Here is a 20,120-nt window from a genome sequence, read left to right as displayed (position 1 = left end):
GTTGTGCCTCTAACTTTATATATGATGGTTTACATTACGAATTCAACAAGGAGTTATAAATAAGCAAGGAATCCTTGTACTATTTGAACTAAACGTTTACTAAACCCTAGTTTTTAGGTCAAATATTATAATTAAACTCATGCACTTAAAATCTTTTTGGCTCTAAAAAATTAAAAAGCCTTTGTAACCAAAACAAATTATTTCTCAAGATATTAACTTGAAATATAATCATTTAGTTTGTTTACTATTCTTCTAGTTATGGATAATTGGATATGTTAATAGTTGTCCAAGAAAAGGGACATAACCTATTTTAATTTAACTAACAGTAGTCAGTCACGAAATCTTTCGAATATATTTTAATTCAACTCAATAACTTGATTTGTTGGACTTGGACTTGGATATTAATTTCACATTATTTATATCATATTCTAACACTCACATTCACATATGGACTGAATAATATAATTTGATGACTCAACACGTGAAAATTCAAAGCAATCGACATCAAACCCTAGCTAGAGATTAGTCACAAAACTAACTTCATATATAATGTATACATACGTATACATATATTAAATTAGGAATCCTTGCACAATAGTGAACATCCAATGACGTCTAGTTAGCATTAATTATTTATTCCAGTGTATTTAATTAATTAGGATTTTGTAATGGCACCAACTCTTAATTATGCTGACTTGTCAGACACTGATTGGCTTACATCTCCTCCACATGCACCAAAACTATTTGAATTAAACGTTTACTAAACCCTACTTTTTTGGTCAAATATTGATCATAACTCATGCACTTTAAATCTTTTTGGTTGAAAAAAAGTGTTTTTTTAACCGAAACAAATAATAACTTGAAATATAAATCATTTAGTTTGTTTACAATTCTACTAGTTATGGATAATTATATATGTTAATGGCTGTTCAAGAGAGGGGATATCACCTATTTTAATTTAACTAACAGTAGTGAGTCGCCCATTAATCTTTTGAATATATTGATTTAATTTTTGATTTATACTTTGGAGAAATAGAATAAATTATATATTGGGATTATTCTACACTCCCTCAAAAAATTTGAAAAATATAATTTAATATTACTTATTCAATTCTATTATAGTTTGTTACTCTTTCTAATTCAACTTAATAAGTTAACTTATTGGACTAGAGCATTTATCATTATTTATATCATATTTTAACACTCACACTCACACATGGGGTGAACAATTCGACCATTCAACACGTGAAAATTCAAAAGTCCGTCAAAAGAGAAACGTCCAAACATACGTCCCTTACATATTCTCCATCAAAAATAAAAAATCCCATAAACAACGCCATGCACACCATCACTCTCTGCCGGACAAAGGCAATTGACATCGCAATATAACTCAAAGATGTTTTTGTAGAGATAAACAATAGTACAATTCAGAATTACTTATTTATATAATAAATAAGTACACTTCGACACACATACACACATATATACACATACATGTAGTCTTGCTTTTTTCCCCTTATTTATATAATTGCTTAAAAGGTTGATTATAATTAGAGCTTCGTAATTTTTGCAAGAAAGTTGTCAACAGGAAGCGGCTCAGGCAAATACTTCACTGCACATCCTGGATTAATCTTTTCAACTCTGCACCAACCAAAAACCAAGAATATTAAAGTATTAAATAATCGATAAATATATAATGATCCATATTAAGAAAATTAAAAATTTACTATCTAGGAAGCAGATTTGGGCCAATTTTTTTTCATCTATATTATTATATATAAAAACCAAACCTGACCCTCAACCAGGACGGGTTGAAAAACCAAAACCAAAACTATAGGATCGGTTTTCAGATTCTAAACGGATTGGGTACTCTGCAGGTAGTGTTCGGATCAACTTTTTTTGCCATCCCTAAGCTTGGCAAGCTCAGATCCTGGGCAAAGTCTCTTTCCAAATCTGAAAGGAATAAAATCTCCAACCTTGGCATTGTGATTCTGTTCAATTTTCCAAGAACAGGAACCATTAATATATATATATATATATGTGTGTGTGTGAAAATAAATCATAGATTAATTAATTTTAATTACTTGCATCCCATCTTGATGGATCAAAGTCTTGTGGGTTTTGGTAAATCTCAGGGTCCATATGAATAGCTCTCGGCATTACGGCATTACCAACACCTTCCATCCTTTTGGTATTATATAGCCTAGTTGTATATATATAGTTTATAAATTGACTAAGAAAATAATTAATTAATTAATTAATTAAAGCGATCGAATTGACAAATAATGATTATTGAGAAACCAACCGTTTATCACAACATCCCTTTTTGCCTCTCGAATATACATAAGCAGAAGGTTAGCTTTCCTCAATGTCTCTTGAATTATCTACAACCAGCAAAATTTATAAATAAATAAAATTAAATCATTTTATTTTTGGCATCAATTGAGTACTCATTAATAAGATCATACCTTTGCAAGATAATCCATCTCTCTAATTTCTTTGAGAGTCAATCCCTTTTGTGAAGATGCTCCACGGCTTAGGAATTAGGGCTCTTTCTTGCTCCTCCTAAAATTAATTAAACAAATCAAATATTAAGAAGAAATTTCTTAAGAAAAATCAATGATTAAAGCAACAATATATATATATATATATATGAAACCACTGCGTATACTCCTTCATGATCATCCCCAAATCTTGCAAAATGCTAAGGTACATATATATATATATATATATATATATATATATATATGTACCTTAGCATTTTGCAAGATTTGGGGATGATCATGAAGGAATGAGATGGCCCACATTGTAGTATACGCAGTGGTTTCATGTCCAGCAAGCAACATAGTACGTAGCAACTCATTAATCTCCCCATCCTCCAATTTATCATCATCTTCACTACTCTTGAGCAACAAATCCAACATACATGTTGCCACCCCTGAAGACTGTTTTCTTTCCATCTCAATCCTCCTTTCTTCAACTACACCTTGAAGAATCTTCACCAACTCTTGACAAGCCTACACATGACAAAGTTGGTACAATATGTGAAGACTACTTCAATCCTTTGTAATGGGTGGTCCAAAATGGTGATTAATATTTCATATATCGAAAATCCTAGTTATCCCAACTGTTGTTGAGTTGAATGCATAGGATGCAAGTATAAATTCGTGGATTCTACATGTCCGTCCTGTGTGATGCGTAAGAAATTAAATTATGTGCGTACAACTTAATAGTTAGGATAACTGAAATATCAACTATTAGCTATTGGTATCCCTATCATAACGAATATTTAATTACCTCATCGGCCTTGTTGAGAGTATTGTGATGTATACCGGGGATATTGATAGCCGTTGAAAGGAACGCATTATTCACATCTGTGAATAATTTATCCATAATACCAATCAGAGAAACATAGTTTGGACGCAAGAAGATGTTGATCATGAGCTTGAAAATAACACGCTTAATCTCACTCAATAACTTGATTTGTGGTTGGTTGGTGCTCATACTTGCCCATTCATCCAACGAAATGATCACATTATCTTCTATAAGCTCAATATACAAAGCTAATGCTTCATGGCCACTTACAGGGGATTTCATTAGCTTGCGCACACGCTTGTGCTCGACACCTTCAATGGATTTAAGCGAATTGGGTGAGAGCTTGCTGATCGCGGGATAACCAATTTGGAACGATTCATCCCCGTTTGATAGTACTGCCCTGCAAGTTTTGGGTTTAGTGACCAAAATGCTTGCCCTCCCAAATAGGTGCGTCTTGTACATACCCATTCCACCATAGCTATATATACAAGAATAAACATTAGCTAGGTCTAATTGAGGTCCATGTAATTCTTTCCCTGTTTAATTTCAATATAATTTTCAATTTTTCCAAACATAACTTTTATAGTATAGACGTTTTTCTGTTCAGTTGAATCATTTTGTGTTGGATGTTCAAGTGGCTGTACGACAAGCTAGTTTCGTACATGACAAAGGGTTGAACCACAGACTAGCTGTTAGCTAGGCTAAGAGCATCCACAGTGATGCACCAAATATCCAGCACTTCAAAATCATTCTCTCTCTTCTCATCTATCCTACGTGGCACAATTTAATTGGATGAGTGAATCCCACAATATACATTATTCATCAACACTCCATACATTCCAACACTTCATACTCACTTTCTCTATTTTCTCTCTCTTCCTTTTTATCATCTCTCTCTTCTTTTTCATATCTCTCTCTTCTTTTCATCTTCTCTTTCTTCTTTTTTATCATCTCTCTCTTCCTTTTCATCACCTCTCTCTTCACTATTCATCACCTCTCTCTTCACTATTCATTAACTATATACATACTCCAACTCTCAAGTATCCTTTTTCCACAACTAAATTTTCAAGTGTAATTTTTCACCCATTGTGTGTATGTAGCACTATATTTATCAAAAAAGTAACATTTCAAGTACTTGAAATACACTCCATTATACCCATTGTGAACATCTAGCACTTAACTTATCAAGAAAGTATCATCTCAAGTACTTCAAATTCTTCCCATTTGTGGATGCTCTAAGGTGTGATTGGACAAGCAATGTCAAATCAAGCAAGATCCTTTCGTAGAGCGTTTTAATTGATTTTTAACACTAATTTAAATATTGTGGAAAAAAAAATTGTAATAAAAGTTGGGTAGTAAACTATGATGTGTTTGACTAACTATAAGGGGTTGAATAGAATTATTATCTTAAACTTCATCATATTATATTTTATGATTTTTGTAATAAATTTTGTTATTAAATTTAATCTAATAAATATAATAATAAATTATTTAAATTTAATAATAATAATTTACAAAATAAGAAATCATAAAATGAAATATTATAAACTTTTTTAGATAATAATTTCGATTTTATTTATAGAAAACATTTTATAATTTATATTAGAAAATTAATAATAAATTATATGTATACTTAAATAAATTTAGTAGAAATTAAAAAATATAAACAAAAATAAATTTTCCACAGCATATAAGCTAAAATTAGCCATAAGATTCAGCAAACGCCTCAAAATTTATTTCACAACTTATAAGCTAACTTATTTTTTTAACTTTTAAGCTCAGCCAAATTGACCCAACCAACATGTAGACGAACAATTTGGAGATAACTTGCTTTTTTTTTTTCTTGCAATCCTAGTCATGTATCTCTTATTTGATTCCATTATGCTCTTATGAACGTCAACTTGAGCGTCGAAATGTGAGTTTTTTTTGTTAATAGTGGCTCTCTATATGTTTAAGCTTTTTTATTTTCGTCTTTACCCCTACAAAAATTAAATAAAAATAAAGAAAAGAAGGCATTAAGTTATATAATGAGAGAGAGTGTTGAGAAGATGACCTTTGAACTAGATCAAAAATGAAGGAATCAGGAGTAGAGGATTTAAGTGCTGTTGAGAAGGACAACATACTCCCCACCAAAAGCCACCCCAAAGTCACCAGGAGGAACAGAGTAGTGTACTTACTTTTCATCTTTATAACCCAGCCTGGTTAGATGGTACCAGTTGTTGAATCTCTTGAGAAAAACAAAGATAATAGTAATAATAATCCCCACTAGAGTCATCGCCAAGAAATCATTCTTCTGCTCCATGTAGATCACCATAGCCTGTACCGATTCCATAATTAGTAGTTATAGAAACATATATATATATATATATAGATATAGAAATTCTCCAATGTGGATCAAAAGTGTGAACTAAGTTTGTGGACTTATTTTTCAACCATAGATGTGATGGGTCCCATAATAAACGTGTGGCCCCCACTTACGTTGTGATTTATTACAACCATTGGATTTTGGTCAACAAACTTGATTTACACTTTTTGATCTACATAAAAGAATTCTTGTATAATGGTAACTGCGAATATATATATAATGGTAACTGTGAATTCGGTATCTCAACATGCCCGTTGAACCATGGGTGTGGGAGTTGAAACTATGACCTCCCGCGTTTGCAACCGCAATCAACATGAAAATTAAAAGCTAAGAGAGCTAACCTGAAAGGAAATTTCGACTGGAACGATCGATCGGTCTTTCCTTTCTCGCTCTGATCAAACATGAACTGATCATCATTACATACAATGTCTGCGACTCTGCGCATTACTACGGCGGTTGGTTAGTCAATTAAGGACCCAAATATATTCTCTTTTTTAGTTTTTTTTCCCTTCGCCGACATATGAAACGACAGACAGCCGATTAATGTACAAAAACAAAGGGAATATTTCCGGCGAAGAATAACAAAATCAAAGATGAACATACTGAACGGACACAACTGGTCAATTTTGACAACTAAGCAATTTTTGTCCTTTTTTAGATTAACGGTATGCATGCGGCCACCATTGCCGGAAATTGTTGCGAGGTAGCGTATTCTCCATGAACTTGATTGAATAACTAAGAAATTTTAAGGTTAAAAGCAAGAGAAAAACAAGAACCCAGAAAGAAACCATCGATTAAGAAAACATCAAGTAGAATACGGATCCCAAAAAAAAATCAATCAAACTCAAAAAAGGTACAGATTGATCACAAATTGTGATTCCAGTTTGTTTGAGATATCATAAATGACGAGAGTTTTGGTATAAATGGTTGTGTGTATCAACTGAACACTTAAAGAGAGTGTCTTGCTTCTTCACCTTGTTCTGGGTTCCAATTATTGCGTGTATTGAAGCTGTTACATTGGGTTTCTTGGGCGTTATATACCTCCTCTTCTGAGGAACAGAAACAGAGACAAGGAGTGTATTCACGGGTGGTTTTTGGGGGTTTGGGAGTATCCCTACTCTTCACAATTTCTCTGCAATTTCACTCTCTCCTTTTGCATCTTCTATGGTTTCAGGTTTAGGGTTTAAACAGTGATCAACCAGAAAACCCGTAAAGGGAAACACGGACCTGCTATATAAGGGTAAAAACAACAACAGGGGGAAAAATTCTCCTAATTGAATATGGCATCAAGTTCCCCATATAAAGCCTCTCTCCAGCAACAGAATGATTGAATATTGAAAAATAATGGCGAACCAAACAGGTTGCACTGCTAAAAAGCATATTTGACGTCTTCATATATTGTAAACAACATCATATAAAGAAACTGTAGTTATAAAATGCACTCTGGGTTTATTTAAAACCTGGATTTACTAGGAAACGAGAAAACCAGAAGCAAACACTGATAGAATTGTCGAATTGCCAGAAAGCTGCTTATAGTCTGCTCAGATGTAGTAGCAGATCGAGGCAGTAGTGTCACTTCCATCTCTTAAACATTTTTCCCTTGTGCTTCCCGAACATGCCTTTGTGCCTTCCAAACATACCATGTCTACCGTACTTCCCATGCTTGAACTTTCCATGTTTGAACTTTCCATGGCCGTGGCCGTGGCCGTAGTAGCCCCCGCCATAGTGAGCACCGTGTGAAAGATGGTGAGCCCCATATGCCGCAGCAGCAGCTGCCGCACCTCCAGCAATCAGTGCTCCCATACCACCAGATCCGTGCCCTGTTGTGTTTGAGAATCAGTGGTTATACAGAGAACCCTCCAAACTCTTTAAGAGTCATCAAGCATGGACATACCATTTACACAGGAAAGAGAGTTCATATATCAGATGGTCGTAACATAGAGACGATGGGCATCACTTAAGAGCAGTAAATTGTTGCCAACAACGGGAACCCAACCCAAAGCCCCTACTACTATGTACATAATTTAGCTCCCTGTAGTCCCACATTAGGAAGAGAATTTTCCAGTAAATGATGCTTGAATCTCGCTTGCTATCTCCAATTAAATATGGATTTTTTTCTAGTTTTCGGACCACAATTCTCTTTGGTGGGACCATCAAGGTATGAGTATCATACTAAGTCCCATTGGCACATAAACAATTACAGATGCTAAGTTGCAACTAAAGATGCACCAACTTAGGGAAAAAAAACTAAAGCATGCGCCAAATTTATTAGACGAGCGGTCAGGCACTTCTTACACACATTTTCTTTTCAGGCACTTTAAACACCGAACAAACAAAAACCTTTTGTTTGCAAGAACAACTGTTTTTAATTGCAGATAAAGTACATGTGTCAATTCCAGTACTTTTTTGAGTTTGATAGTGAAATGCAGTTCACAAGTTCTATCACCAATACACCATCAATTCTTGTGCAAACGACACAACATTCTGCCAACTTGTGCCATAATTAAGCACTACTGTATCATGGCAGTAAAACAACCAAAATAAAACTACATTTTCGCAGGGAAAAAAAAAAAGATTCATAAGAGCCACAAAGAGAGGTATTCAAATGTACCTGAATGATGTGGAGCTGATGGACCAGGATAACCCCCAGGGGGATAACCACCATGAGGATAACCACCTGGTGGAGGATATGGTGCTGAGGGAGGATAACCACCTGGGGGAGGATATCCGGCAGGTGGGTAACCACCAGGAGGAGGATATCCAGCCGGTGGGTAGCCTTGTGGAGGATAACCCTGAGGAGGGTATCCATGCGGTGGATATCCACCATATCCACCATGAGGATAACCACCAGCGTGTCCAGCTGCATATCCAGCAAGATTTGAAAACAATCCTTTCTCATCATGATCCTTGTTCTTTCCACCTCCCATTTTTCTTTAGCTTGAAAGTGATGCTACAAAAACTGCAGACTCCGCCATTAAGTAACTTTGATAAAAGGAATATCGCAAAGTATATCACTCAAAGTCACTTCAATAATAGACCACAACTAAAAGAAAGAAGCTTAAAGGTAATGAATCCTCCATTGGCCTCAACTAACTCTTCAGGTAATGTGTTCCTTTGAAGTGTGGTAATGTTCTTAGAATTGTAAGTCAATTGAAATACACAATTATATAGTAATTAGAAGGCGAAACATTATAAATTCTCATTTCCTCTCTCAAGAAAAGATGTGAACGTAAAACAGATATGATGGAGCAACTCTACAGAGCAAAAATGTCAATAATAAATGGATAATTGCACAATTATATTTATACAATTCCACCATTTTGACCCTTATTGGTTTATGCTCCATTCAAATTTTGAACCAATGCAATGCACTAAAAGTCATGGAAACATGCATGAATCCATTCCTAGAAAACGCAAGGAGTTCATATGGACCAATAACACACCCTAATTACATTATGATCTAGATATGAAGATTATATTACGTGGCCTTAAAATGCATTTAGCATAATAACATTTGCGATGCATTTAAGTTCAGACTGAGAAAACGCAGATCGTAAATCAAACAGCAACTCCTGATTACATCTTGTTTTAAATTTTCAACATACCAAACTATACAGTGTACCATCAAATCAACAAACAAAAACAATAACAAGCCTTAAAGAGGATTTGGGGTATGCCTAGATGAATCCTTGCAAGAATGAGTGAAAGACTAGTTGTATCAACCATGTAAATCCGCTTTTGCGAGTAAACTCTACATAACCCATTCTCAGTTGATCCTTTCACATCATACCCTACTCGTTCTACTTCCAATCATATCTTCTTTAACCAACCGTTTCTCTTCCAATTTTTTAAAAATCGTCTCATTTTTCTACACCATAGAACATATTCACATGCCCAAATCATCCCAAACCTTAACCTCCAATCTAAATTAAGATCATCAATTCTTAACAATAAAAATTTGAATTGAAATGAACATGAAGATATATTAGTAAGGTACTGACATTAGCTACGAATTCAACGCACAAAAGATCAAGATGCCAAAGGAAAAACATCGAAGGAAAGAAGAATAAAGAACATCAAATTATACGACAAAAAGGAAGCTGATCACCATCAAAAACGAGATTTCTCGAATCATCAATAAACATATGAATTAAAGAAATAAAACATGTAAATTAAAGATAAAAGAGCAGGCTTTGACATAACAATAAACGAACAATAATCAAACTACGAACAATTCAGAAAAAGTTTGGACAGTAGCATACAAACAATGACAAAAAAAGCAAAAATCAGACTGCGAGCAATTTACCAGAAACTTCAAAAATCGAAGGGATGTATTGCATACCGAATAGGGTTCCACTAATATTAAGAGAAAATCTTCCAGAGTCGCAAAGATTTCAGCTTTATATAAAGAGAATTCGCTCTGTTTGTTGTCCGCGGAGAAGAAAACACGTTCTTATCGGCTTTCATGCGTGCCTTAGACGCGTCTGACTGCGAAACAATTTAAAAATCGGTTGTTCCGAGGAAATAGTTTATGTTATCACATGGAAATGTAATAAATATGATAATATTTATTAATTACATGGAATAAAAAGGATATTGTTATTACCTCGTTAATTGGTTTGACCAACCAAAACCTTAACTACTAAGAAATTGATCAATTCAATAGGAAGGTCACACTCTCAGCACACAAAAAGTTGGTTAGGAAATTGAATTATTTACTAGTGATTATTATTGTATCAACAACAATAATAGAGATAATTAAGTATTGTTCAACGAAATTAAAATTTGGGATTAAAAGAGTTTAGTATAAACAAACTACCAAGTTATTTGAGTCTGAGTTTATGTGACAACCAAAGCTTGATAAGCAAATTTGTTTAGTGAAAGTTTAGGAGTTTTTTTTTTTGTAAGATGGATTGGTATTTCATAGTCATTACTTTTAGATGCACATGGAGTAAATTCATCGGGCCTGCGTACTAGCGCACAAACTACGTATGCCTGACAAACCCATGAAAAATTCACATGCAAGCTCATACCTCCCAAAAATATTGAACCTTTAGCGGGAGAACATGACTAGCATGCTACATGCACCTCCACGTGCAAGATCATGCATTCGAAGATGATTAAACCCTAATAAAAAAACATGACTACCATGCACCTTACACGACTACCATGCACCTTACACTAGCCAACACCATCATTGACAGTGTTTGAGACCCTACTTGCTATCATACGTAATCCTCTTATAGCATCTCTCTACCATGATTGTGGGTCCTATTTATATAACCACGTGGGGGAAATTATCATTTATGCTAGAAGACGCGATGATAATGGATGGGATTGAAATAAACCCCTCAATGACAACAAGTATTATTTAGGTTGAACGAGGGGGGTCTAGCAGTAAAAGTCACTGTAATTTTAATTGAGAGACGTTCAATCTGTTTACCAAATCAAAAAACTTGTGTGAAATAAAGTGGACATCTCTATTAAAACTACAAGAAAAATGCAATGACTTCTCCTGCAGGGCCTGAGCAGAAAGTGGAATTGCCTCCCTTAACCCTATTTAGGTCCCTTTCAAACTACAAAGTCTACAGATCATGTCCACTTTGATTCCAACAAATGCATATAAAAATCCATGTCTATAGGAGTGTTTGGAAATGCATTTCACATACTAAATTTGTCAGACCTCTGATTATCTTCAATTGGCTTTAGCTCTTCATCCGAGGAGATCTCAATTATTTTGGAGAAGCCAAGCTGGCAAAGAGAAAATCTTTTGACTGCAGCAAATGGAGAGCTCCATAACTTTCCAAACAAATGGGGATGCAACACCACTCCAGTGATGGTAAATAAAAAGTTCTAATTCCATCTCCAACAGTTTGGCTAGCTTGATAATCGCATCAGCAGTCGAGAATTTCTCAATCCAAGAACTTGCAGATCCTCCTTAGATTATAAGAAACGCAGGGGATTTGACTATGTCCTCTTCTGGTACAACCTTCTATATATCGTTGCACCTTCAAATTCTGCATGGATTTCTCTCTCAGTTCTTATTCCCATTGGATTATGCAATAACCATCCATCATTGTCACACAGCACACCTGGTTCAATTGCATCGATGTGTTGAATCACATCTAACTCTGCATCGAACTGATTCCTCATGTCAAGAGCCACTTCAAGCACATCGGACTGAATAAAAACCTGTTCAATCAATATGAGAAAATGAAGTTGGAAATCATATACATAATCACATTATTGATGTGACGATGACATGTTTTCCCATTTTATGCGATTTATTTGTTACGTAAATTTGCTAAGAAATTCACCAACGGTATAAAACTTTCATTATTGATGCACTGTCAAGATCTCTCATATGAATCTGTATGTTATTGGCAGAATCAGCACACATTAAGAAAGAAAATATGCTAGCATTACGTTTTTTACCTTCAGCTGGAAACTCATAAACCAATGATAACATATCTTCATATGGCTGGCAGCATGGTGCAGGCATAAAGAACAAATGGACAATCATAAGATTGAAGAAGAAACATATGAAATTAGAATGGTCATGTTAAAGGAGCATGCTTAGAGTACTCATTTTCAAAAGAAGACGAATAGAAAGCATGAGAAGAAACTTAACATGCTTATTTGGGTGCTTATAATTTATGTCAAGAGAGACATACATGCATAGCTAGTCTTCATACTGATTCTATTTATCTAGTTCTTCCCCAGTGGGCATTATGTGTCCATGTATGGAACATGACATTGTATCAATAGAAGTTACATCCCATATCTAGCGAGGGAACACTCGTAGAAAAATGAGGAGATAAAGTTTTCTAGTCCCAGAAAAATTGCATCCATGAAATAAATAACAGACTACGTAAGAAAGGTCTATCATCTGATGAGAAAATATTGAATATCTAGTGTGAATACCTTTCCTCCAGGCATTAAACTATTGACTATAGAATCTACTAATGGCTTCTGTAAGACCCTTCGCTTATGATGCCTTTTCTTGAAGTGGGGGTCTGGGCACTGCACTCAAAACGGTAATTGAGAGCACCATTAAGTATCATGTTGACTGTGAAATGAATGTGAGTTCCCTGTCACACTCACCAAAATTGAAACTAGCATCAGGGGCCCTGGGTATTTGGATACAAGCTCTTTGAAAGAAACCGCGGCATTTGCAAACAGGAAGTGTCTGCATCACAATTCAACCATTCAATGGAATGAAAATTGAAATATTTTTTGTCTCGTTTTTTCTTCGAATCAAAGATCAAACGTCTTACATGTTACCAAGACCTAGCTCCTTTACCCAAAACTCAGCACGTTTCGCCAGCTGTGCATGAAAATGATTTAATAAACATTAAGAAATGACATCTTTATAACCGTAAAACCCTCACAAAACTAAGAAAGAAAGAGTAACAATTAAAATACATTGATTCAATAAAAGCAATTTTGAGCGAATGAAAAGTTATCAAGTGATCCCATACTTTTTGACGTATTTCCAATCCCAAATAATTTCCTGAAGCATGATTTCTTTTTGCAAGCCACAATAGAAATCTGCCGCTGCCTGGTAATTTACAGCTTCATTAAACAGATTTAACACTTGAAATAGATAACTTGTGCTTCTTCATCTCTCCAGTACCAGTAGAGACCATAAAAGTGATGAAAGAAACTATAAGAATGAATGAAGAGTAAATTTAAGCACCTAGAAGGTTCTTGAAGATTGGGGGAAAACAATAAATCAAAGGGTTGAGACAATTGTCATCAAATGAAACAATAATTGTACGCTAATTCTCAACTTCAGCACAAGATACATGGCTCATACAGCTGAACAAACGATAAAAAATAATAAAATATTAATGATGATGCATAAATCCTAGGTTAGATATAAATGAAATGGTTCATTATCCTGACTTACTACAAGTACAAATTTTGAATCATCGCATGCTTCTGTTTATGATTCCAACACTTGCATGTACATTAGCTTGTAACTTACTTAAAACATAAGAATCATTAACAAAAAGGAATTACACAAAGTATCTTCTACATTGTGTCATTGCACATTTAGAGTAAGATTGTGCATAATTATCCCCTCTTCATTGCTTTACAAGAACCGGTGATGGCCAGTGAAAAAAACCGAATTTTTTGGGTGAGCATGTATTCCCATACAGGTTTTGTCAATTCAATGTATTATATAATTGACATAATATTTTTTAAAATGAAACACCGGAGATTTATTTGACTTCTATTTTCCCATTAAGAGCAGGACGTCAATTATTTGTCAGCAAAACTGGTAGTTCTGTCAGCAATAAGAAATTGGAGAACAAAAAGGACACGATTGAAAAGGAGTTACCACTTCCAATATCCACCATAAGCGGCAATGTGGGATCCCTAAAAACTTGATCCCAATCAGGCACTGGCACAGGCTTCTGCCCCATTAGAACACCAAAGAAAGGAAACACAATCACAGGAAACTGTTAAAATCAGAGAAAAACTCTCTTCATTCAAATCCAATAACGATTAAGGATTAAAATCAAATTTCTTTATCAACATCATTCTTTCAAAAAAACACATCCACAAACAGAGAAACTGTGTGAGAAAAAACCCTCCAGAAAAGCACTCACAGAGAACAACGAACTGAGGGGGTTCACATGCTGCCTGATTCTAACATGACCCAACTCCTGCATCATAAAAAAAAACCAATAGAAGTGTAAAGAGAACTCATAATTTCCATCAATTCACTTTTAACATTCACACGTTTGCATACATCTATGTATATGAAATGAAGTGGCAACTGGAAACTACCCCAGAAATTTTGTCGGTAAGATTGAGGTCAGCATACTCCAAGGCGACCAGGTCTGGGCTTCTAGGCTCCTTAGTATCAACCTTTTCACTGCAACAAAGAGTACTAATGTGATAAGGGGCTGTAAGCTTTGTGAGGCGAGGTAACGAGAATGGCAGGACCAGAGAAAAAGATTCCTTTGCAGCTCTGGGCACAATTTGGGAGTAGTTGTAGCGCAACGAAACCCAAGAAACAGCCATTTTTGTGAAATTTTATGATTTTGGTGTCGGGGTGATTCACGGTATTCTCTGCGTTCTCTTCTACTTCTTTCTTCCCACAGACTACCGCCCACCGGGGATGTTTGCGGTCTCTCCTTCTCGAGAGGCCCAAGCCCAAAATAGCCCAAATGATATGCAACGTTTTCAACCTAGGCCCATTAACCGAGCTATGAGGCCCATATACGATTCTGCGGCGGGTCTCCTTCCTTTCTTATCCGTTTATCACAATTTCACAAACAGACCAAATTAACCAAGGCAATCCCTGCTCTCTTCCTCTCTCTTCTCTCTGTGTTCCAAGCTCTGAAAACCCATTGGGAGGACCTTCTTCTTTTCTCCATTGAATCTATGTATTGGAGGGGGAATCCGGGATAGAGAGTTCTTTTTATGTGTGTCGTTACAGAACCAGGTGAAGCAATAGCAAATAACGCTGGAGGGAGCAAGGATGTCATGCTTGCTACCACAGTTCAAGTGCCAACCAGAAACTTTCACTATCCAATCCAGAACTCTCCACCACCACTCTCCTTCCTCCCACACCTACCTACTCTGTAAGTTCTTATCTTTGTTTATGTAATTTTTGGGCTAAATTTAAATTGATTTTGCTTCGAGGATGTTTTTATTTTGGTCACATTTGAGATGGGGATGTAGTAGTTTTGTGGTATTTTTGAAGGGAACTCGATTATCCATAGCATCTATTTGGCTAAAACTTTTACGGGCTAATTAACCTTCTTTCTGGAATATTGTTTGTCCATGGAACAACTTCTCAATCTGGATTTAATTTGGGTTGCTTTTGAGCATATGAAGTTCTGAAAGAAGTTTCAGTTAATGTGTATCCTGCATTGTTGCTCCAGTGCTTTTTAAAGACATGGCCTAATATGAGAGAAGCTACGTTGGGTTGTTTCCAATATGAGATAAAATTTTGAAATTTTTTGGTCCTTTCTGTTTTACAGTCAAATCTCCTAGGTTGCTTGCTGTTTTTTAATTTCTTTCGTGGAGCAAGTTATCAAAACTATGGTTATTTTACTATATGCTATGCTTAAATTTGGCCTTATTTAGAGGTATCTCCCGCTGCTCCCTTCATATGCCTTTCTACTTCATCAAGACTTGGGCTAGGTAATTGTGATCCTGCCTTTTTTGGTACGCCTCTTCACAAAGTAGGCTGATGGGCTAGTCCCCCGTGGTGTTATGTTTCTATTTCATACATTGAAATATCTTTGTTGATACCATTCGGAATCAAGGCTATGTCTTTTTGGGGGCATATTGTCATCCCCGTAAAATTGGTTGATAATGTCTTTCCAAGTGCGATTGCTTATTTTCTTTGAATTCAGAAAGAGTGGAGATATTCCCCCCACCCCCCCCCCCCCCCCCACCCCCCGCGCCCCACCCCCACCCGCCACAGCAGTTGAATGAAAAACTGGTCATCTGGCTCAATTTGTTGTTTCTTTCTTTTGTGGCATATGGAGTCATGCCATTATCAGTATTGTTAACTTTATCCTTGTTTTTGGGTTAACTATGCAGCAAAAAGTAGAGATCTTTTATATTTCCGGACACAATGTGTTTTATCTACAACATCACCATTAACGGTAACAACTCCAGTGCTTGATATGGAGAAGCTGAGATTACCTTCTTTAGAAGCTCATTCGAATTCAGCCTCAGCAAGCTGTCCGTGGACTTATACAGGGGCTGTTGGTCCACCCGCAGAGGTGAGTTTTTTCATTTGGGATAGTTGGTGCATATTGTTTTTGTCACAAGTTCTAGTTGGGAAATTTGGCACAGGATGAAACTTGCTAGAGTTTTTACTTGTACATGGTCATTGTTATTTTTTTCCCGTGCTCTTAACCGTTTTACTCATTTGGCAGTCAAAACCATTACTATATTCATTTTTTTGTGATAAGCTATAGCTATTACCCTGCTTGTCTCGCCTTTGTTGGAAACCAAATTACAAAATTAAACTATAGGGTATGCCCATGCTTTTTCATATTCTTTTTTTTTACTTTAAAGATATTCATGCTGTCTGCTTGTGCACTGACTTTCTTGGTTAATTATGTAATCAAAATTTCCCCTGAACCTTGCTTTTAAATTACTTGCTTCGGACATATAGTCTCTTTTACAACTTCATTTCCTTCAGGAACTTGATATCTTATTGTTTTCCATATGTTTGACTTCTACAGATGAATTTCAAAGCAACTTTAGCAACAGAGACACTTATTACAAGTGACGAGGCTGTAATTGCTGCAGCTGCTGCCGAAGCAGTTGCTCTTGCTAGAGCTGCAGTCAAAGTCGCAAAGGATGCAGCCTTAATGGTCAACGGTCACTACTCCACGAGCACAATAAATAAACATGTAGTCCCATCAAGAACTGACACTTCCACATCCAAGTGGGCCCAGTTCACTGAAAGAGAACGAGCTGGCATATTGGGAGATACTCTGACAGATGAAACCACTTTGGGAGATGTTAGTTCCTTGCAACATCCTGAAGAATCTGACGATTTGGAGCCAACAGTTGAAGAACTTGATTTTTTGGAGAAACAACTTTCTGAAAGCATAGCTGTGAGATCAGGGCGCCAAACAAAACAAAAAGCTAGACGAGCAAGAGCTGCAGAGAAAGCTGCTGCTAATGTTGTGTCAATAAAATATGGTTCTACTGGCCGTAAAAAACGTACGTCTCAGGATGTTGACTCCTCAGATCCATTGCGCTTCTTGAAAGGAACCACCAGCACTTCCAGGCTTCTTACTTTTAGCGAAGAAACACGTTTATCAGAAGGGATTCAGGTTTGGTTTCCATATTAGCAGTATTAGTGTTCTGGCCAAAATTGGTTTTCAAATTTCAAGCACTGATTATTTCACCAATTGAAGCGCTTCAGTTACTGCTAGGATAAATTGAGCGGGGCAGCAACCTGACAAAAAATCTTGTTACCAAAAGACTTTCTGACTTTCCTAAAATTTAATTCCGGAGTTAATGATAGGTTATACTAGATAAAATGTTGCTGCCAACAGTTGGAAAAGGTTAGAATAATGTCATTGTGTGCATTTTTGGATGTGCTATAGACTTTGGAATAATTTTACTCAGACCAAATGTTGTATGCAATAGTTCAGAAGATTTGTTGTAATCTTGTGGTAAACAAGTCTTTTATGACAATGCTTGCTTGACATGAAGACTTGTAATTCTTCCATAGCTTTCTTTATTTGCTGGTATCATTGTGTTGCTAAGAAACTATTCCCAAACTCAAAGGACTGTGATTTTTATCCAGATTGAACCCAATAAGCTCTGTGCAATGATGTACAACAATGGGTAAACAGGGGTTGCATACTTTTCCGAGTTCTGCATCCATTTCAGAGTCAGTATGATATAATGAACCAACATTAGACTGATTTTTATATGTTTCAATTATGAATTTCTATCTTTACCTCCCACTTCATTGGATCAACTTTTGATTTTTTTTTCTTTATTAACATTATATTTCAGGAATTGTTGAAACTGGAAAGACTTCAGAAGGAACTTGCAGAGCGATGTGGGGGTCAGCCCACTGTTGCACAGTGGGCTGCTGCTGCTGGAGTTGATCAGAGAACCTTAAGAAAACGCTTAAACAATGGTACTCTTTGTAAAGACAAGATGATTAAAAGCAACATACGACTAGTTATCTCTATTGCAAAAAATTATCAGGGTGCCGGGATGACTCTGCAAGATCTTGTTCTGGTATGTATTTACTCATATGCTGTGAAATAGTTTATCTATTTGCTCATATGCTGTGAAATAGTTTACATATTTGCTCAATGAATGATACTGCCTACTGCTAGGAAGGATGTCGAGGCCTGATTAGAGGTGCAGAGAAATTTGATGCTTCAAAGGGTTTCAAGTTCTCAACCTATGCTCACTGGTGGATTAAGCAGGCTGTTCGAAAGGCACTCTCTGATCAGTCGAGGACAATACGCTTGCCAGTAAGTTTTATTTAAAGAATTTTTCCTTTTGGAGTTGCATACAGAAGTTCTCAACATTGAGAGCCTATTTATTATTTTTCATATCAATGCATCATAAATCAAATCCATTTATCTGCTGATTTTTGGCACAGTTCCACATGGTGGAGGCAACATATAGAGTGAAGGAGGCCAGAAAGCAACTTTATAGTGAAAATGGAAGACAGCCTAATAATGAAGAAGTTGCAGAGGCAACTGGGCTCACCATGAAAAGGGTCAATGCTGTACTACTAACTCCTAAAACGCCAAGATCTCTTGACCAGAAGTTCGGGCTTAATGATGTTAAACCTTCCGTATGTCTTATTCCTTTTTGAATGCTTAGTGATTCTTGTTACTCATCGTGCTATATTCATTATGGGGTGGTATACCGTATATCTAAGAGGGGAAGCCTCGACTCAGTAGCAAGATTGCTTTGTTGCAATTTGAGTATCGTTGGTTCAAAACATGAAAATGGTTTCCCTGAAATGCGGGTCAAGGCACTCTTCAAACCCTATAAAGATGGGACTCGAGACTTGAGACTCGAGTCACGTGCAATGTTCTGTACTTCTCATGTTAATGGTTATGATGTTGTATGTGTTCTTATCCAGGAAATAACTGCAGACCCTGAAGCAGAAACGTCAGAAGATATACTAATAAAGCAATTCATGAAGCAGGACCTGGAGAAAGTGTTGGACAGTCTGAATTCGAGGGAGAGGCAGGTTGTGAGGATGAGATTTGGAATGGAAGATGGAAGGATGAAGACCTTGCAGGAGATTGGGGAGTCAATGGGTGTCAGCAGAGAGAGAATTCGGCAAATCGAGTCTTCTGCTTTCCGGAAACTTAAGAACAAGAGGAGAGCAAAGCATTTGCAGCAGTATTTGTTTTCACTTGCATGAGCACCCACAGAGCACTAAAATTAGATTTACTGGACAAGCTCTAGCTGCTCTACCTAACTTGAGGCTCCAAAGGGCTTGTGATTCATTTTATTTGCTTATGTTTTACCTTCTTTCTTTTTTTCCTTCTTCTGGCAATGGAAGCTTAGGTTCCTGTTTCAGAATTCTAATCTAGACAATAGTTGTGAATAGAAACAAAATTTTTGGATAAAGCAATTTTCCCCCCACTTTTTGTTGAGAATAATTGCTTTTATGTGTCAAGCCATGCATCAAGATTATAACTAGACATCTCTCACCAATTACTACTGAATTATAACTGTTTTATCTTGAAGTAAATAAACGTACTTAAGAGTTAGAACACAAGATGAGTCAAATATTCAATCTTCTTACTAAATTTTTTAAAAAATCCTTTTAACATTTTCTTTCATGTTTTATTATTATTGTAAAACGTCTTTTAAGTTGTGATTCAGTCATCAAAGACATAATTTGACAAATCTTGACCTTGTAAAGAAAAGACCACAAAGCATTTTAGGAAAGGGAAAT

The 20,120-nt window shown here is 36.0% G+C and overlaps 4 protein-coding genes and 1 long non-coding RNA gene across 7 annotated transcripts; 1 reads left to right on the top strand and 4 right to left on the bottom strand.

Annotated features, from left to right (window-relative positions):
- Window positions 1-1,352: 1,352 nt before the first annotated feature.
- LOC119980085 lies at window positions 1,353-2,629 on the bottom strand. Its single transcript, XR_005463791.1, has 3 exons — window positions 2,469-2,629; window positions 2,306-2,384; window positions 1,353-1,641 (listed from the first exon to the last, which is right to left on the bottom strand). It is a non-coding gene; the product is annotated as an uncharacterized LOC119980085 (long non-coding RNA).
- A 52-nt stretch (window positions 2,630-2,681) lies between these two features.
- Window positions 2,682-6,125, bottom strand: LOC120017327 (beta-amyrin 11-oxidase-like). The gene is made up of 4 exons (XM_038870503.1): window positions 6,022-6,125; window positions 3,298-3,793; window positions 2,754-3,017; window positions 2,682-2,693 (listed from the first exon to the last, which is right to left on the bottom strand). The coding sequence occupies exons 1-4, from the start codon at window positions 6,123-6,125 to the stop codon at window positions 2,682-2,684; spliced, it is 876 nt and encodes a 291-aa protein (XP_038726431.1).
- Window positions 6,126-6,935: 810 nt separating this feature from the next.
- LOC119980052 (glycine-rich protein A3-like) lies at window positions 6,936-10,208 on the bottom strand. 3 transcript variants are annotated; one of them, XM_038822708.1, is made up of 3 exons: window positions 10,081-10,208; window positions 8,292-8,641; window positions 6,936-7,500 (listed from the first exon to the last, which is right to left on the bottom strand). In XM_038822708.1, exons 2-3 carry the CDS (start codon window positions 8,605-8,607, stop codon window positions 7,253-7,255), a joined length of 564 nt encoding a protein of 187 aa, XP_038678636.1. In that variant the 5' UTR covers window positions 8,608-8,641; window positions 10,081-10,208; the 3' UTR covers window positions 6,936-7,252. The 3 variants fall into 3 exon arrangements, with proteins under 3 accessions (XP_038678636.1, XP_038678634.1, XP_038678635.1); XM_038822706.1 differs by having other exon boundaries at window positions 8,292-8,639; window positions 10,023-10,179; XM_038822707.1 differs by having other exon boundaries at window positions 8,292-8,639; window positions 9,987-10,117.
- An 864-nt stretch (window positions 10,209-11,072) lies between these two features.
- On the bottom strand, window positions 11,073-14,797 carry LOC120016302 (tRNA (guanine-N(7)-)-methyltransferase-like). Its single transcript, XM_038869004.1, has 8 exons — window positions 14,480-14,797; window positions 14,299-14,355; window positions 14,028-14,103; window positions 13,162-13,241; window positions 12,958-13,007; window positions 12,785-12,869; window positions 12,605-12,703; window positions 11,073-11,872 (listed from the first exon to the last, which is right to left on the bottom strand). The coding sequence occupies exons 1-8, from the start codon at window positions 14,714-14,716 to the stop codon at window positions 11,648-11,650; spliced, it is 909 nt and encodes a 302-aa protein (XP_038724932.1). The 5' UTR covers window positions 14,717-14,797; the 3' UTR covers window positions 11,073-11,647.
- Window positions 14,798-14,967: 170 nt separating this feature from the next.
- Window positions 14,968-19,804, top strand: LOC120015950 (RNA polymerase sigma factor sigB). The gene is made up of 7 exons (XM_038868479.1): window positions 14,968-15,279; window positions 16,250-16,434; window positions 16,903-17,502; window positions 18,197-18,427; window positions 18,529-18,669; window positions 18,801-18,998; window positions 19,293-19,804. Exons 1-7 carry the CDS (start codon window positions 15,177-15,179, stop codon window positions 19,578-19,580), a joined length of 1,746 nt encoding a protein of 581 aa, XP_038724407.1. The 5' UTR covers window positions 14,968-15,176; the 3' UTR covers window positions 19,581-19,804.
- Window positions 19,805-20,120: the final 316 nt, after the last annotated feature.

This window comes from Tripterygium wilfordii, chromosome 15, assembly GCF_013401445.1.
Source record: "Tripterygium wilfordii isolate XIE 37 chromosome 15, ASM1340144v1, whole genome shotgun sequence".
Classification (NCBI taxonomy): Eukaryota; Viridiplantae; Streptophyta; class Magnoliopsida; order Celastrales; family Celastraceae; genus Tripterygium; species Tripterygium wilfordii.
The sequence above is the reverse complement of the archived record's forward strand: the minus strand, read 5'-3'. Positions and strand labels throughout refer to the sequence as shown.

What these genes read in the sequence shown, in the direction of transcription:
- LOC120015950 (XM_038868479.1), top strand. Translation starts at nt 15,177, where the DNA reads ATGTCATGCTTGCTACCACAGTTCAAGTGCCAACCAGAAACTTTCACT. An exon ending in CTCTGCAAGATCTTGTTCTG is followed by an intron (nt 18,428 to 18,528) that starts GTATGTATTTAC and finishes GCCTACTGCTAG; the next exon opens with GAAGGATGTCGAGGCCTGAT. An exon ending in CGAGGACAATACGCTTGCCA is followed by an intron (nt 18,670 to 18,800) that starts GTAAGTTTTATT and finishes TTTTTGGCACAG; the next exon opens with TTCCACATGGTGGAGGCAAC.
- LOC120016302 (XM_038869004.1), bottom strand. Translation starts at nt 14,716, where the DNA reads ATGGCTGTTTCTTGGGTTTCGTTGCGCTACAACTACTCCCAAATTGTG. An exon ending in TTACCGACAAAATTTCTGGG is followed by an intron (nt 14,356 to 14,479) that starts GTAGTTTCCAGT and finishes TTTATGATGCAG; the next exon opens with GAGTTGGGTCATGTTAGAAT. An exon ending in TATGGTGGATATTGGAAGTG is followed by an intron (nt 13,242 to 14,027) that starts GTAACTCCTTTT and finishes GTAAATTACCAG; the next exon opens with GCAGCGGCAGATTTCTATTG.
- LOC120017327 (XM_038870503.1), bottom strand. Translation starts at nt 6,125, where the DNA reads ATGCGCAGAGTCGCAGACATTGTATGTAATGATGATCAGTTCATGTTT. An exon ending in CAGTCGAAATTTCCTTTCAG is followed by an intron (nt 3,794 to 6,021) that starts GTTAGCTCTCTT and finishes TTGTATATATAG; the next exon opens with CTATGGTGGAATGGGTATGT. An exon ending in CTCTCAACAAGGCCGATGAG is followed by an intron (nt 3,018 to 3,297) that starts GTAATTAAATAT and finishes TGTCATGTGTAG; the next exon opens with GCTTGTCAAGAGTTGGTGAA.
- LOC119980052 (XM_038822708.1), bottom strand. Translation starts at nt 8,607, where the DNA reads ATGGGAGGTGGAAAGAACAAGGATCATGATGAGAAAGGATTGTTTTCA. An exon ending in ATCAGCTCCACATCATTCAG is followed by an intron (nt 7,501 to 8,291) that starts GTACATTTGAAT and finishes CAAACACAACAG; the next exon opens with GGCACGGATCTGGTGGTATG.